The sequence below is a fragment of the Hyaena hyaena genome, unplaced genomic scaffold, assembly GCF_003009895.1.
Source record: "Hyaena hyaena isolate Hyena2069 unplaced genomic scaffold, ASM300989v1 scaffold_284, whole genome shotgun sequence".
In the NCBI taxonomy this organism is placed as follows: domain Eukaryota; kingdom Metazoa; phylum Chordata; class Mammalia; order Carnivora; family Hyaenidae; genus Hyaena; species Hyaena hyaena.
In genome coordinates this window covers 416366-434019 of record NW_024080913.1, presented here as the reverse complement: position 1 = coordinate 434019, position 17654 = coordinate 416366, and the positions used below count along the sequence as shown (strand labels likewise).

Below are 17654 nucleotides of genomic sequence, written 5' to 3'. Positions count from 1 at the left end.
GATGCCCTGATGACTGGAGGAACCCCTGCTGACGCCTCCCACACCAGATCGGCCCCAGAGCTTACAGACCAACATCTTAGTAACTTCTCCCTCCCCCCCTCCCCCCCCCCCCCGCCCCATACATATTTAAGGGAGGAGGCGAGTCAGGAGACCCAGGTTTGGGTATTAGTTTCAGCATCACTACTTTGTGGCCTTGGGTCAAGTCACTGAGTTTCTTTAGGCCTCTGATCCTCCATATATTAAAAAGTGAGGGACGGATCGCCATGTCCATCAACAAGGACGGGAATGTCAGGAGGTGACCTATGAAAGTCCTATGAAAATATGCGAGTGTTGCCCTCTAGGGTTAATCACTGAATAATAGTAAGCGAGCGAACACAACGTCTGGTGTAAGGTAGACACGCAAAAGCCACAGAACGAATACAAATCCCAGGCACATGGGTGCAGGAAAAAGGAAGCACTCTTTCCAGAGATGTCTCCACATAAAAGGAATTATTGCCAATTTTGTGGTTTGAGGAATGGGATGGTCTTGGCTTTTTCTGGCATCCGCCAAATGAACAGGCTTCTCTCTTGTCCCAGCACCATCCCCCCCCACCCCGTTTCCTACTCATCCAATATTCCTCTTAATCTCTTTTCATTTACCATCCTAATTAATTCCTCTATTTTAGGCTGATAAAGAAATGTATCCTTGCAAAAGGCTCTCATATATCATTTCTTTAAATCTTTAGTGCCACCTTGTGAGGTATATAGAATAAATATTATTCTCACTTGGAAAGTGAGTAAACTGCATGGCGAACCGATTGGCTTGCCCAAGTTTACCCAGCAAGTTATTGGCTAAATGGATTAGAATCCAGGTTTTCGGGCTCCAGCCTACTGTTTAGGCTCTGAACACACACACACACACACACACACACACACACACACACACGTGCACTCTTCTCCCCTTCCCACCACTCGTTTCTCAAGAATAAGAAAATCCAGGGTGTCTCCATAATGAGGAAGCACAATGTCCCAGTGTTCTGGCCTGTGTGATCTTTTGCGGGCTCGCTGGCCAGGCAGATGAGAGCGGTTTGAATTTAGAGTTGAAATAGATTCTGGTTTCTGGAAAACGTGTAACTCATGACTTGCCCCATCTTCCTTCTTTCCTGTCCGTTTAATCAACAAATATTTGAGTGTCTTCTGTGGGGAAGGCAGTGGGGCCCTTGTGTGTTGCATCAGGCCGGTGCCCGAGCCTTGTGGAACATCAGGCAGAGGGACCGCTAAGAAATCAAAACCCTCCAAAGTCATTTTCAGATTCCAGAACAGATGCATGTGGGCTGGAGAACCTTTCTTGCCTATTTGCTCCTTAAGATGTTACATAAATCTCTGGGCTTCTCTGCTCACCCCCCCCCCAACGGCCCTCCCCCCACTAACCTGCACGGCTGTACCGTCTTCTCTTAGCCCACCCCTGCCTTCCCAGACTGTCTCCCTCGGTCGGGCTACTCACACCTCTTTCTGGTGCCATCCTCTTCCGGGGCCTGTTCTTCGACTTTGTCAGCAGGTGAACCTCGTGCCACCTGGACTGGGATCTATGACTTAGGACTGTTCCCCAAGACCAGTTCTTATGTGAGAAATCTCAGAGTGAGAACTTACGGGTTCGTTTATACATGGTCATAGCGTTGTCTCCTCAGTGAGCTTGATACCGTCATACAGAGAAACCACAACAGTAAGTCAAGTCAGTTTCTCTTTTTGGAGATCAGCTACTAGGAAGGGCCTGTGCTGAGGTTACCTCCCTGAGAGCATCACCACGGATAAGCCACAATTGTCAGTAGCTCTTATTCTTCAGTTAACTTTTTTTAAAGTTTATTCATTTATTTTGAGAGAGAGAAAAAGTGTGGGTGGGCCAGGAGCCTAATGCGGGGCTCAAACTCAGGAACCATGAGATCACGACCTGAGCTAAAGTCGGAGGCTTAGCCCACTGAGCGCCCCAGGCGCCCGTCCAGTTGACTGTTTTAGAAGCCACTCCACTCAAGGGAGGAAGAAAGGAGCTGTCAGAAATGAGGATTTGTGAGTTGCTGCCTGCAAGTTTACTGGGCAAAATCCGTTACGCAGTTATTTAGCTAGAAGCAGGGCCTCCTCTTGTATAGAGTAACTGGGACATTAGCCTAGGGCATTTCAAACTATGGAAGAGGGGGCATTAAAAGCACATGAGACTTTAACTAAAATGTTGTTCTTAAAGGGTAAAAATGAAGGGCCACTAGTAATGCAGTGCAGTCAGCTCTATAAAGCTTAAGTAAAACTTTAAGTCTTTTCATCCTTAATAAAGAAATGCCAGGGGCACCTGGGTGGCTCAGTCAGTTAAGTGTCTGACTTTGGCTCAGGTCATGATCTCATGGTTCGTGAGTTCGAGTCCCACATCGGACTCTGTGCTGACGGCTTAGAGCCTGCAGCCTGCTTCGGATTCTGTGTCTCCCTCTCTCTCTGCCCCTCCTCCGCTTATACTGTCTCTGTCTCTCTCAAAAATAAACACTAAAAACAAAAAGCCAACTTCTGGCATCAAGCATCCTGAAGGTATGGCCCTCTCTCTCTCTAAGTTATTTATTTTTGAGAGAGAAAGATCATGACCAGTGCCAAAGGCAAGACGGTTAACCAACCAAGCCACCCAGGTGCCCGGTAAGGCTCTCTTCTTAGACTTCTTGATATTGTGAATTGAGCAGGCACAACGGAAGCAGGCCAATACGAAGGGGAATGGTGTAGGAAAAGTCTCTGTTCTTATTCTTATTCCAAAGAGTTATCTTGCCAAGAGGAAGGGAAGCACAGCTCATCCTGGTTGGAGGAAGGTTTTTGTATGAAAAGCCTGTGTCACCTGTAACATGCTGCATCGAAACCACTGTCTCCCCAAGCGAAGGCTATCTCACTTGTTTAGGATTATAAAAAACGGAAACATAAAAAAAAGTACCTAAAGTGACCCCCCCCCAAAAAAAAGGGAAAAGCATTTAGATCCTAGCCCTTAGCTCTACTACATGAGTAGAAGTTGAGGAAACAATGGCGAAAAGGGAGGGGGGACGGGAAAAGGAGATGGATGGAATGACCTTTATGTTTCCCCTTATTTCTTGAGTTGCTGATTAGTGCGATGGGAGGATTGCCAGGAACCCCACCTTTCTGTGTAGTGATTTTGTAGCCCCAAGTTAGAGAAGGGAATCAGTCTTACCATCCTGTTCTTAGTCAAATTTCATTGAGTGTTTACAATGTTCTAAGTGCTTTATATGTCTTATCTCATCTAATCCTCACGGTCCTATGAGGAAGGTACTTTATTACTCTCATGTTTTATAGATTTATTAATATGTAAATATATAAGTATATATTTAAATACTTATTATATATTTTTATTTATATACTTATTTATATCTAGATAGGACACTGAACTACAAAGAGACTAAATGACATCCCCAAAGCCTGATGACTGACAGATTTGAGCCTAGGCTATCTGAGGCTAGAGAATATTTTATGTTCAACATAAAAGAAAGGTTACAAAATATACAAAGCGCCTACAGAGAGCCAGGGAGGGGTTGTGCCCTGGTGGTGGTGTTATGATTTGATGATGCCGTAATTTCCTGGCATCAGTCACATCACCAGTTTCCACTGCTTGCAGGAGAACTGAAATCGACACCAGAATTTAAAATTTGCCTTGACATGCTTTGTTTATTTATTTATTTTGAGAGGGAAACAGGGCACATGAGCGGGGGAGGGGCAGAGAGAGGTGAGAGAGAGAGAATCTCAAGCAGGGTCCGCGCTGTCAGCGCAACAGCCCAATGCGGGGCTCGAGCCCACAAACCGCAAGGTCATGACCTGAGCCGAAGCCAGGAGCCAGACACTTGACCGACTGAGCCACCCAGACGCCCCTGCCCTGACGCACCTGGACAGAAGTGACGCCTTCTCTCTGTGTGGTGTAAGCCCCACTCACGACTCATCTTGTGAATTCCCACGAACCCCAAAGAAATAAAAACTTGATCGTCTCACAAACTGGATTTTTATTGTAGTCATACACGGTTTCCCCAGTGCCACAGAAAACCGCAACGTAGGAACAATTTGTGGACGGTTCTCTACAGAAACATGATGAGTTTTCAAAAACGGGTATGCGGGAATGCGGTCAGTGAAAAGTGAGAGGGGTCAAGAGAAGAGAGGATGTGCAGTGTGTGTGTCAAATGATTTCCTTTTGAAGCCCCTCTGAGCTCTGATGACCCTTTTCTCAAGTAAGGTCCCCACGAAACCCATCAGAAACCGGTGTGATTGTGCTGTCGAAGACGAGGAACACATCTGTTTATTCGATAAGGACACGGTGGGAAAAGTGGGGTGGGACGGGCACAGACTTCTCAAATTGTCCCCGGGAGTCTGGGGTTCTGTGCCTAAGGCTGGGGACTTAGCAGGCTACCTGGAGGTGGGTTACAAGGACCAGCACAAACCCCAGAAACCCAAGGCTCTCCTCCAGCACCTCTGCCAGTGGGGAGGGGGAAAGCCTGCAGCGAGGCTCCAAGGGAAGGCGCGCCAGCCTCCTGGGGTCCCCTGCACCGGTCCCTGGTCCCTCGGTCCCTCAGTTCACCGGTCCCTCAGTTCACCGTTCACCTTCTGCTCGCAGACCTCGCTGTAACTTGAGAGCTCTCCTTGCTTCGGCTGTGCAGTCCGGACGCCAGAACTTCCTCTAGGAAACTGACCGGTACACTTGAGGTTACTCAAAGCAGGAAGAGGAAAAGCATCCCCCAAATAGAATATCTTGCCCATGACCCGCAACTGGACAAAGGCGAGCCTGCGTGCAGAGCTGGGCTGATGGCTGGGACACCCAGGCGGCGCTCCCCAGGTTCTCATGGGGTTTTTCGGCACTAAACCCGTAATGCCTGGTCAGACTAATAATTCCAGTTTGAAATTTCTAGTTAGGAACCCAGGATTTTCAAGGACAAGGCAACTGTATGAACTGAGAACCACGTTCCGTCAGCGCCTCTTATCTGTACGTGTGAAATGGCTTCAGAACTGGGACTGTGTGCCCTTAGTCCCTCCTTAGCCAGTGTCCCCTGCAAAGTGGCACCAGAATGAATTCCTTAAAATACAGATGATGCCCTCTTGCATATTTTTACCTCTTTCGCTTTAAAACCTTTCTTTTGCTTACAGAGTGATGCACAGGTTAAAACATGAGGCCCTTCATGTGTCCTCATGATAACTCGTGCTTGTATTTATTTTGTTCTGAGAATGGTTTTCAGCCTTATGTGTACGTGTATATGTGAAAGGTTTTTTTATTTTTTAACGTTTACTTATTTTTGAGAGAGAGAGAACAGGAGAGGGGCAGAGAGGGAAGACACAGAATCTGAAGCAGGCTCCAGGCTCTGAGATGTCAGCACAGAGCCCGACACAGGGCTCGAACCTATGAACCGTGAGATCATGGCCTGAGCTGAAGTCTGATGCTTAACTGACAGCCACCCAGGTGCCCCTGATGAAATCCTTTATATCCTTTAAGGCTAAGGACTAAAAGCCACCTTTTCTGTGAAGCCTTCTCAAACTCCTCTATGCTGGACGGACCCCTCCCATCGCCTCTAATCACTTTCTTCTAGTGCTACTTGAGCTCCGTATTATTAGTTCGTGGGTACTCTCTATATCGTTGCTGTCACACTAGACTGTGCGCTGCTTGGGGTGGGCCTGAGACTCTTCAGCTTGGATTTCCAGGGCGGAGCACAGATGCTGATTTCTAGTAGGGACCCAGTACAGGAATACCGAATAAATGAATGCATCTGAATGGCTACCCGTTGGCAAAAGAGCCTTCGCTATGACAGGGGGGCTCCTGGGGCGGGGTTTGTAAGTGTGCAGCGCTCAGGCTCAGGAGACAGGCCTGGAGCGGAGGGCTGGAGGATGATGGCCAGACCCCCGATTATGACCACTACTTTGCAGCATTAGACCTGGCAGATTTTGGACGCAGAGGATTTAAATGAAAGCTCCTTTGCAAAAGAAAAAAACCAATGAAGGGGCGCCTGGGTGGCTTAGTCGGTTAAGCGTCCGACTTTCGCTTAGGTCATGATCTCGCGGTTCGTGGGTTCGAGCCCCGCGTCGGGCTCTGTGCTGACTGCCAGCTCAGAGCCTGGAGCCTGTTTCAGAGTCTGTGACTCCCTCTCTCTCTGACCCTCCTCTGCTCACGCTGTCTCTCTCTCTCTCCTAGAAATAAATAAAACATTTAAAAAAAAAAAGAAAAAAGAAAGAAAAAAACCAATGAAGTCGAGGGAAAGTAGTCGAAGCTAACTTCATGTATTCCACGGCTGAAACACAGGCACCTGTCCAGCCTGGTGTTTGGCCCGGGGGCCTGGAGAGCCGTGGAGGGCAGAAAATAAGCATCAGGAAATGCAGTAGTGCTTCGGTCAGTGACGCACAGTAAGAACGAAACAAGAGTGCCGGGAACCCCACAGGAAGGGAGCAGGTGATCTTTGCCTCCCTTCAGCCCCTGCTACTGGTGCAGAAGAAACTTAGCTGAAATGATACTTAAAGATCCTCCTCTGCGTATCAACAAGACCCCACTTTCTTGACTGCAAAAATACTATTTATATCTGCCAAGTCTAATTTTATTTCCGAGGGCCATTGTGACTTTTTAAAAGTATCTATTTGAGGACTTTGATGAGTCACTGCGGAATGCTACAAAATTATGGGTGGTGAACATATTGGTATCTATACCCCAAATTGAGACTATGTTTATGAGAAACAACAAAAAAAATGATTTTTCTTTCCTCGCTTTATTTTAAATCAATTTCACTGAAAAAGCAAAATAAAGAATCCCCTTCTCCTGTGGTACTGTAATCTAATGCAATTCAGCTCAGTTCACTTCAACGTAACCATGAGTCTTAGCACCCATTATAAAGTAGGTGTTGAGCTAGATGTACACAGGATCACTCATTAGGATTCCTACCTTTAAGGGACTCTCCGAGACGGATACTCAGTCACAACTCAGTGTGACACAGGTGTTAGCAAGGATGATTCCAGAAGCTAACCTAGGGGGTTAATGCTCCTGCTTGTCTTGGTTTGTTCCCAACTCTATGGCAAGATGCAAGGTGGGTCATACAAGGCTCCGATTTAAAAAAATTTTTTTAATGTTTCTTTTTGAAAGAGAGAGAGACAGAGTATGAGCGAGGGAGGGGGAGAGAGCGAGGGAGGGGGAGAGAGAGAGAGAGACAGACACAGACAGACAGATACAGAATCCGAAGCAGGCTCCAGGCTCTGAGCTGTCAGCACAGAGCCCAATGTGGGGCTCGAACCCACGAACTGTGAGATCATGACTTGAGTTGAAGTTGGACACTCAACCGACTGACCCACCCAGACGCCCCAAGGCTCCAATTTTAAAGACAACCTCAAAAAAATCCTGCATCACACATTGAGAAAAGAATTTCTTCACTTTCTAGTCTTTGGTAAGGAACTACAGACTAACACTTACAGGGTTTCAGATTTTAATTACTAAAGTAATTTAGTTGAACAACTGTGCTCCTAAACAAAGCTATATGATAAGACTGTCTGTCTGTCTATCTATCATTTATATCTTCCTCTTTTTTCACTATATTCCACAGATAGAAATTATATGGGACTTTTTTTCTTTGCTTAGAAAGAGGGAGAGCACAAGCAGGGGGGTGAGGAGCAGTGGGAGAGAGAGAAAGAGAGAGAGACTCTTAAGCAGGCTTCCACACTCAACCGGGAACCGGATGCGGGACTCAATCCCAAGACTGGAGCTGAAATCGAGAGTTGGACGCTCAAATGACTGAGCCACCTGTGTGTCCCTACATGAGTTTCTTAATAATAAGAAAAAGAAAACCAAAGACACCAAAGGAAGCTAGAATCAAATGTGAAGTGGAACAGTGAAACAAAATGAATGGAATTTATGGGAAGCAGGAACCTAGAAAAAGACTTTCTGGAAAATAATGAGAAAAAAAGCTCATAATATTTGCCTTAATGGAGTAATAACCTAATTACAGCCAACCACTTAGCTGGAGGCGCTGGAAGGCAGGAGTGGGTGAGAGAGGGATGTGGGGGGGCATGTAATAGCCCCGAACACTGAAGTCTTCTCGGTTTCCACTGCCTGTGCGGTCAGAGCGGCTCTGATATCCTGGGCCTCTTTGCTTTTGCATATACTGTCCCTCCGCCTGGAGGGCTGCCCATCCGCGTCATCTCAGAGTTTATCTGAACTGTGCATCTTGTACAACTCACCTCTCACATTATCAATCCTCTAGGAATTCATTTGCCTACATGTCTTTTTTCCACTTACGTCTGTAAGCTTTTTGAGGACACAATACACGAATACATTCTCTTGGTGAAAGTTTTAATAGCACAGAGAGCTCAAGTCTTCCTGGATTCTTCTCTTCCCCATGACCCTTTCCAGAGGTTAACAATTTGATTAACAAATATTTATTAGGTGCCTTTGGTGTGCCGGGCACTGTTGGGGAAGCTGTGACTATAGCAATAAGCAACGTGAGTTCTTTCCTCAGTGGAAGGGGAAGAAAAATGAAATTAATAAGTAAAATACAATAATAACACAACAACAACAATCACGGTGAACCGGTGACACTGTAGGTGAGGTCCGTTCTGTTCTGACGAGATAAAAACTATCCTACTTTGCAAAGAAACTGAGGCACAGAGAAGCCTAGGTCTTACATCTTGGAGGTGACAGAGTTGGGATACGAACCCAGGCAATCCGGCTTCAGAATTTGTTTTCGGAAGCAGCCGTGGCAGTCTGGAGTATGTCAGAGGGAGAAAGTGCGACGGAGGAAAGGAAGGCAGGTCTGAAAGAGAGTTGGAGGAGGAGGTGGTGGTGGTGTGAGATTTTAAATCCTGTGGTCAATGAAGGCCTCGCTGGGAAGCTGACATTCGAGCCAAGACCTGAACGAGGCAACAGAGAAGGTACCCAGGGAAGAGCAAGTGCAAAGGAACCAGGCCTGGGGTGTTGGGAAGCGATGGGGAGGCCAGTGTGGATGGAGCACTGGGCAGGGAGAGGGGAGCCTGGAGGTAGGTGGAGGGGAGGGTGACAATGAGATCACGCTGAGGCCTGGGAGCTTATGTAAGGATTTTGATTTTTTACTTTGAGTAAGATAGAAAACATCTGGAAGGTTTTTAAAAAATGCTTATTTACTTATTTTGAAAGGGGCACGGTGGTGGTGGGGAAATCCTAAGCAGGCTTCACGCTGTTGGCACAGAGCCCGATGTGGGGCTCGAACTCACGAACGGTGAGATCGTGACCTAAGTCACATTCAAGAGTTGGATGCTTGACTGAGCCACCCAGGTGGCTGGAGGGTTTTGTGCAGAGATGGGACACGCCCTGAATTACAAATCTTCACAGGGTCACTCTCATGATACAGAGAAGGCAAGGCAGTTATAAGAATCCAGGTAGGAGACGATGGTGGCAGGGACCTGGGCAGCGGTACTGAGAGCGTGTCACCGTCTACACATACTTTGAAGCAAAGGATCGTAAGATTAACTGATGAATCGGGATGCAGGTGCAAGAGAAAGAGGGGAGGTGAGAAAAACGCCAAGGGCTTTTATATATCCAGATGGATGGATATATAATTAGCTGAGATGGGGAGTCCGAGCGAGGATTCTGTTTAGAAAGATGCATCACACGCTAGGTCTCGATCAAGTTAAATACGGACAATTAGACACTCAAACAGAAGTGTCCGGTAGACAGCGCAACGCACACATCTGGAGTTTGGGGGAGAAGTTCGGATTGGAAACAGTGGTTCTCAACGGCGAGGGTGGGAGAGAGGTGTGATTTTTATCCCCAGGGGATATCTGGCAATGTCCGGAAACATTTTTGGTGGTCGAAACAGGTGGCCTCTGGCAGCCAGAGGCTAGGGTGCACAGGACAGCTCGCTACAAGAAAGAATTGTCTGGGGCGCCTGGGTGGCTCTGGTTGGTTGAGTGTCTGGCTTTCACTTGGGTCACGGTCTCGTGGTTTGTGAGTTCAAGCCCCACATCGGGCTCGCTGCTGTCAGCGCAGAGCCTGCTTTGGATCCTCTGTCCCCTCTCTCTGCTTCTCTCCTGCTTGTGCTCTCTCTCAAAAATAAATAAACATTTAAAAAAAAGAGAGAGAGAATTATCTGGTCCCAAACACTAATAGTGCCGAGGCTGGGAAACTCTGGACTCAACGTATAAATCTGGGAATAAGGAGCAGATAGACTTTAAAACCGTGAGCCTGGAGGAGACTGCCAAGGGAGCAGGTATGGAGAAGAAGAGAGGTAGTCTAAGGACAGAGTTCCAGGGGTTCCCCAAACAGGGGAAATGAACAAAACTGACAGAGAAGGAACGGCCAGTGAGATAGGAAGACCGGGAAGCTACAGCTTCTGGAAGTGAAGGGACAGAGGTGTTTCCAAGTGAAGGGGCTATCGACCGTGTCCGATGGTGGCGACAGGTCAAGTAAGATGAGTGCTAAACGCGGACTCTGGGGTTGGCCAGATGCAGGTCTCAAAGGACCATGGCGAGAGCAAGTCTGGAGAGCGACGGGGGTGAAAGGCTGAACAGAGTGAGGTTTAAAAGAATATGTGGGGTTGAGAGACGATGTGCGGAGAGGAATCAGAGACCATGAGTTCCTCAAGAACTGTGCTACAAAAGAGAACACAGAAGTGACATGGGCCCTGGAAAGAAACAGGAGGCGAACAGGGGTTTAAAGGTGGGGGGAGGTCAGTATATGCCTGTGAATCACCCCCTACAGCGGGAGAACCGGATTTAGGAGTGAGAAGCCAGTTTGGAGTGGCCTCCCGGAGTAGGTGGGGGATGAGACCGGGTGCCTGGGTGGGGGGCTGAGCTAGGCTAGGAGCGCTGGTCCCAGGGGACGGGATGGACGGAACGAGCGGGGGAGGGGCAGAGAAAGTGGGGAGAGAGTGAGTCTCGTGCAGGCTCTGCGGCGTGCCCGGTCAGTGTGAGCTTGACAAATGCGGGGCTGGACCCCATGACCTGAGCAGAAATCAGGAGTCTGACGCTCAACTGACTGAGCCACCCAGGTGCCCAGGAGGCAGTATTTTCTTTCTTTCTTTTTTTTTTTTTGATGTTTACTTATTTTTTGAATAAACAAAGCAGGGAGGGGCAGAGAGAGAGGGACACACAGAATCTGAAGCAGGCTCCAGGCTCTGGGCTGTCAGCACAGAGACCAACGTGCGGCTCAAACTCACAAACTGTGAGATCATGACCTGAGCTGGTTGGAGGCTCAACGACGGACGGAGCCACCCAGGCCCCAGGCAGTCTCTTCGAAACTTTGTTGGCTACAGAACTCTTTTTCAATGGAATATCTATCAATACTAAACAAATGCCGAACACATTTTCTATAGGACAGGCCTTGGGGAACAGTGAAGCAGACAAAAAATACTTCCTTGATTATACCAATTCCACTGAGGTTCCTTTATCCTATGATGCTTTCTTACAAACAGTGTAACTGCCTATTAAAAAACATAGCTTCTCCTTCCCAGTTCCCTCCTTAGCACCGGACACCTGACTTATGAAAAAACAAACTCAAAAGCAAAGCAAAAAAACTAAACAGGAGCCCTTAACTGTGTTTCTTTTCTCACCGAGAAGAAAGAAGACGGGAGAGCAGGCAGCGGGGTTCTGCAGGCACCCAGCCCTGTGCAGGTATCATTCGCTGGAGCGCTGTGGTGGGGGGTGGGGGGAGAGACTCCCCTCGCCCTCAGAGCCCACAGGGCTGGAGTTCTGACTCCGCCGCCGGGTCAGAACTGCCTGTAATAGCAGTGACAGAGAGGCCCAAGAAGAAGTTATCAGCTGAAAACAAAAAGCTAGAGATCTATTTTCTCACCACTGGGAACATTCAGGACCAAGTCAATTTCTCAAAGCGACCACGACTACAGGAGGGGAGTGGTGACCACCATAAACAAATACAAGAAACAAAGCCCCAAATACCGTGCCTGCAGCAATCACGGCTGCCTGTTAATTACACAGGTAGGGCCTCAGCGGGGACTTTTTTTTTTTTTGAGAGAGAGAGAGACAGAGCGCCAGCAGGGGAGGGGCAGAGAGAGAGAGAGACATAGAATCTGAAGCAGGCTCCAGGCTCTGTCAGCACAGCGCACGATGTGGGGCTCGAAACCATGAACTGAGATCATGATCTGAGCCGAATATGACCTGACCCTCAACAGACTAAGCCACCCAGGCGGCCCTCAGAGGGGACATTTTAAGTGAGCACAGATGGAACCAGAGCTACTAAAAATGTCTGTCCTCACGGACCACGACAAGGTCGTCGGGCAGCTGGGCTACCATCAGAGTAAATTTCATCACTGCCCCAGTGCATTCCGACTTGGGATAATAGCAGAATGTGGCTCTTGAAGGTTTTCAAAACAAGAGATTTGGGCAGCGGCGGTGAGGGTGAAAATCCAAAGTCCCCCAAACAGAAGAGTAGTGACTGTCGCAGCGGCAGCAGGAAGTCAGATTCTCCTCCCCGCATTTTGTATGTGTTCTATCTTCCCACCATCACAGTGGGGACATGAGGGGCTCTTATGGACCTCCATTTTACCGCTGGGAAACGGAGGTGCAGAAAGGTTAAACAAGAATTCGCGTGAAGTCTCACAAGGGGACACACCACAAAACTGGGATTAAAAAAGGTGGCCCTGGCCCTGGAGTCCATGCTCTTAACTGCTATGCTAAACCGGGGGAGTGGGGGAGAGGGGCAAAGGGAGAAAGAGAAAATCTGAAGGAGGCTCCATGCTCGGCTCGATCCCACGATCCTGGGATTGTGACCTGAGCCGAAATCAAAAGTGAGACACTCAACTGAGTCACCCAGGTGCCCCTGTACCGTCTTTGAAAAGAAGAAAGGGACCAAAAAGCAATCGGTAAATCACAGGTCCCACTAAAGCCCAGAGGCTCCTGTGACAATCACCGTGGAAGGACAGGTGTCCTGGAAGACCCATCACCCAGACCAGGAAGGTTCTACAGTTCCGGCGGAGGAATGACAGCTCAGGGCTGTTCTGAGGGGAATCAACTACTTACTTTAGTATTTAATAATCTCAATGACACCAAATTGATGACTTTAAAAAAATGTGTAGAACACTAGTATTTTTTATCATAAAAAACAGAAATGTAGATCATAGGGGCGCCTGGGTGGCTCAGTCGGGTAAGCATCTGACTCTCGATTTAGTCTCAGGTCATGATCTCACGGTTCTGGAGATGGAGTCCCACATCAAGGTCTGCACACACAGCAGGAGCCTGCCTGGGATCTCCCTCTCTCTCTTTGCCCCTCTCTTTCTAAAGATAAATACATAAGCTTAAAAAAAAAAAAAAAGAAATATAGATAATATATGAAGGAAACAAGTCACTTTTGTGTTACTACACAGAGCTAGAAATTTTGAACTTTTCCTTCCATTTTTAATCTTTTATCGTTTAACCCAACAAATCCCGAAACAAAGAGGAAAATACGGATTGGGTCTTACATACTACACAAAAAGGCATATCCTGTAAACTTGTAAGAGACAAGAACATTTTTCTAAAATGCAACATCCTGGCTATAAGCAGAAACTATTTGAACAAGCTTATGTAAAATAAAAAGGCATTAATATACCTTGGCATGGGGCTGGGGGTAAGCAGAAACAAGGGAAGAAGGGGATCAGTATCCACCGCTGGCTCACTTGTCTGTTTGTGTCTCTCTCATTTATTGGTCTCAGCTTCACACTGTTACCTGCTTCTTCTTTTTTTTTTTTTAACCAACCTTCTCCATACAAATTGATGATTTTTGAGAGATTTTTTTTTTTTTTTTTTTTTTTTGAGTAGGCTCCTGGTCCAACAAGGGGCTTGAACTCCCAACCCTGAGATCGAGAGACTGAGTTAGCCAGGCGCTGCACGAATTGAAGATTTTAAGTTTATTTTTAAGAATCAGGAGCACCTAACCTCAGTGCTGCAAGGGCATGATGTGAAGGTATAGCCTGGTAAAACTTTTGTGGCTGGCAAATTAGAAATTTAGCATCTTAAAACTATTTACACTTTGTGACTCTTGATCTCAGGGTTGCGAATTCAAGCCCTGTGTTGGATGTACTGCTTACATCCAATTTAAAAAATTAAAACCAAAAACATTTATGTTCTCTGAGGCAGTAATTTCATCTCAACATTGCTAGCAGTGTATGAAATCTAGGATCACACAAATTTGAACGTGAATTACAGCTTTGCACTTCCTTGTCATATGACCTAAGGCAAATAATTTCATTTCTCCATGTTCTAGTCTCTTCATTTGAAAACTGGAATCACAACATTGCCTCTCGGATCACAAAGATTAAATGAGATAATGTATGTAAGGACGTGCCCAGACTATCTGGATTAAAGTATATGCTCAATTATTATCCGAAGCGAACAACTGGACAGGTGTGTAAGGATGTATATAAAATGATGTTTATTACAGCACTATTTGTAAGAATGAAAAATTATAAACAATTAATACCAAACAATTTTGTTCACCACTGTGACACTGAACCCTGTAGTCTTAAGATAGCTCCTGGAACACAGTAGGTGCTCAATAAGTGTTGAATGAACAAAAAAGGGCTGGCTGAATAAACTGGGGCACAATCAGACAAAAGAACACTCTTCAGTCACTCTAAAAATGACCTATATTGGTATTTTCATGGAGAGTACATGTATAGTATAGTCCTTTTATTTAAAAATGTATGTGCATACAGTAGTAGACAAAGGTCTAAAAGGCTATAATACATCAAGATGTTGACATCTCCTGTGGTGGAATGGTGGCAGCATGGATATTTTTATTATCTTATTTTTGCTTAGCTGAATAAAAATTTTCTCCTACAAGTATTATGCGTTGATTTTGCGATGAAAAGCTATTCTTAATTTTAAAAATATATGTTCCAAATGCACAAATAAATTGGAACCAAGAGACAGACCTAGATTTGAATCTTGGGTTAAATCCAGTTTTTTCAAAAAGCATCTTATTAGAGATAACTCTAATGAATTAATCATTTATATGCTTATTTTCCCATTAGACATTGGGGTCCTTAAAAATATAGCACATCTTCATCTTTGTAGCGCCTTTCACAAAACCTTACACATTATCGGCACTCAAGAAGTGTGTGTGAGTGGCGGGCAATACACTCCACCCCAGCTCTGGCCATGGTGTCTAACACTCTGGTCACAAAGTAAACTCCCCCTAGAATCTCTACGGAGATGGTGATGCTTCCAGCACTTTCAAAACTGATCCTGAAATGCCCATAAGTGAACAAGACTGTCCTCTGGATTCCTCTTCCTTTGAAATGCAAATTCTGTTACAGGATCCTAATTTTTCTGTAAATAATTCAGGGATCGACCCAACTTGTGGTTACAGGAGAAGGTCCAAGTTTCTAGTGTTACTTGTTTAGGTAGAAATCTATAAAGTGCCTGCTGAGGATATGAATCGGCCCCCTCCCAGCTTCACGTTTATTTACAGACCTTCAAAATGCCAAATGTTTTCTAAGCCCTAACACGTACTCCCTACAGAAAATAAAAATGTACTCTGTGCACTGTGACTTACTCTGTCAGGATTCTATTATTACCAACACTTTGGCATCATCTTAGGTAGTTATGAAACTAACAGTTACTACTAGTTAATCAAGTTAGCCATTTTTATTCGAAGAGCAACACTGTCTTTAATTTCATTCTTAATTATATTCGGATGACAAAAATCTCAAAACAACACTCAATGATTCCTCACTTTCATACTATTTTCCCCCTGCTTTGGTTTATCTTAGTAGGCAGAAAGCTTCGCATATTTGTGAATCTGGTAAAAAATTCTGCCTACCTTATAAGTGACATTTATAGGCAAGGGATTAAAAAAATCATAGCTAGATAAATCTTCAAATGTTATTTTGGCTGAGTGCTCAGCTGCCCAGACTGGAAACACACCATCTGAGTTTAATTCCAGCTTTGTCGTCTAGTAGGTCTATGACTTTGGCCAAGGTGTTCACTTCTCTAAAACCTCAATCTCCTCATCTGGAAAATGACATTGATGATAATAATAAAAATATCTATCTCATTGGGTCGTTCTGAGAGTTAAACAAAACTGAATGGGTAAAGCAGTACTATCCAATAAGAATGTGAAGCAAGTTATAAATGTGAACTGCTACAGAATTCTAAATGTTCTATGACTGTATTAGAAAGGTAAAAAGAGGGGCGCCTGGGCGGCTCAGTCGGTTGAGCGTCTGACTTTGGCTCAGGTCATGATCTCACAGTCTGTGGGTTTGAGCCCCGCATTAGGCTCTGAGCTGGCAACTCGGAGCCTGAAGCCTGCTTCAGATTCTGTGTCTCCCTCTCTCTCTTCTCTTCCCCCGCTCTCTCTCAAAAAAATAAAATAAAGACCTTAGAAAGGTAAAAAGAAAGGTGAAATTAGTTTTAATAGCATAGTTGGCTCAACCCCATATATCCCAAACATTATCAACTTCAAAAAATTATTCTCTTTTGGTACAAAGTCTCTGCAATTTGATGTCTGTCATATGTGTAGCACACCTTGAATCAGACGGCCACATTGTGGGTGCTCAGCAGCTCCGTGTGGCTGGTGGCTGCCTTATTAGATAGCACAGGGATAACGTATTAAAACATTCTCTACCACATACTATGGCTAAATAAATTTACTTCTTGGTATGAGCATAACCCTTGTTTTAAGAACTGCTATGGATTTTTCTCCAAGTATGTGACTCATAACACTAGCTAATATCGGGTGGTTCTGAAACAATGGCATGAAAAAACGCTGAATTATGTAGTTAAATTTAAGATTTAAATTTAAAATTATCTTTTCATCTTTCTGACTATACCAAGAAAAAAGTGTCAGTTTGATACTACAAAACTTTGCTTTTAAAATTTAAATTTCTGGGGCGCCTGGGTGGCTCAGTTGGTTAAGCGTCCAACTTCAGCTCAGGTCATGATTCTGTGTTTCCCTCTCTCTCTCTGACCCTCCCCTGTTCATGCTGTCTCTCTCTCTCTCTCAGAAATAAAACATAAAAAAAAATTTAAATTTAAATTTCTTACTGATATATAATTCAAAGATAAGAAAATTTACCAATTTTAAGGGTGTTATTTAATGATTTTGACAGATGGAGACCGTTGCGTAACCATTTCCTTAATCAAGATAGAGAATATTTCTTTTTTTTAAATAAAATTTTAAAAAATGTTTATTTATTTTTGAGAGACAGAGAGAGTGTGAGCAGGGGAGGCACAGAAAGAGAGGGAGACACAGAATCTGAAACAGGCTCCAGGCTCTGAGCTGTCAGCACAAAGCCTAATGTGGGGCTTGAACTCATGAACCGTGAGATCATGACCTGAGCTGAAGTCGGACGCTTAACTGACTGAGCCACCCAGGCGCCCCGTGATAGAGAACATTTCTATTGCCTGGGCCAGGGCTTCTTAAAAATCAGGAGTTTTCCTGGCATAAGTCAACACCACGTCTTTGAATACATATAGACTGCTTTTTTTCTCTTTTTTTTTAAATTTTTATTTATTTCTAGGAGAGAGAGAGATAGACAGCGTGAACAGGGGAGGGTCAGAGAGAGAGGGAGACACAGACTCTGAAATAGGCTCCAGGCTCCGAGCTGGCAGTCAGCACAGAGCCCGACGCGGGGCTCGAACCCACGAACCGCGAGATCATGACCTAAGCGAAAGTCGGACACTTAACCGACTAAGCCACCCAGGTGCCCCACATATAGACTGCT

At 45.5% G+C, this 17654-nt stretch overlaps 1 protein-coding gene across 1 annotated transcript in view; it reads right to left on the bottom strand.

The window, feature by feature from the left end:
• Positions 1-3987: 3987 nt before the first annotated feature.
• Positions 3988-17654, bottom strand: part of VPS45 (vacuolar protein sorting 45 homolog) — a 60832-nt gene continuing 47165 nt past the window's right edge. Inside the window, exon 15 of the mRNA XM_039246297.1 lies at positions 3988-4683. Coding sequence (XP_039102228.1) covers positions 4596-4683 — 88 coding nt within the window. The 3' untranslated portion in view covers positions 3988-4595. The remainder of the gene's footprint in view (positions 4684-17654) is intronic.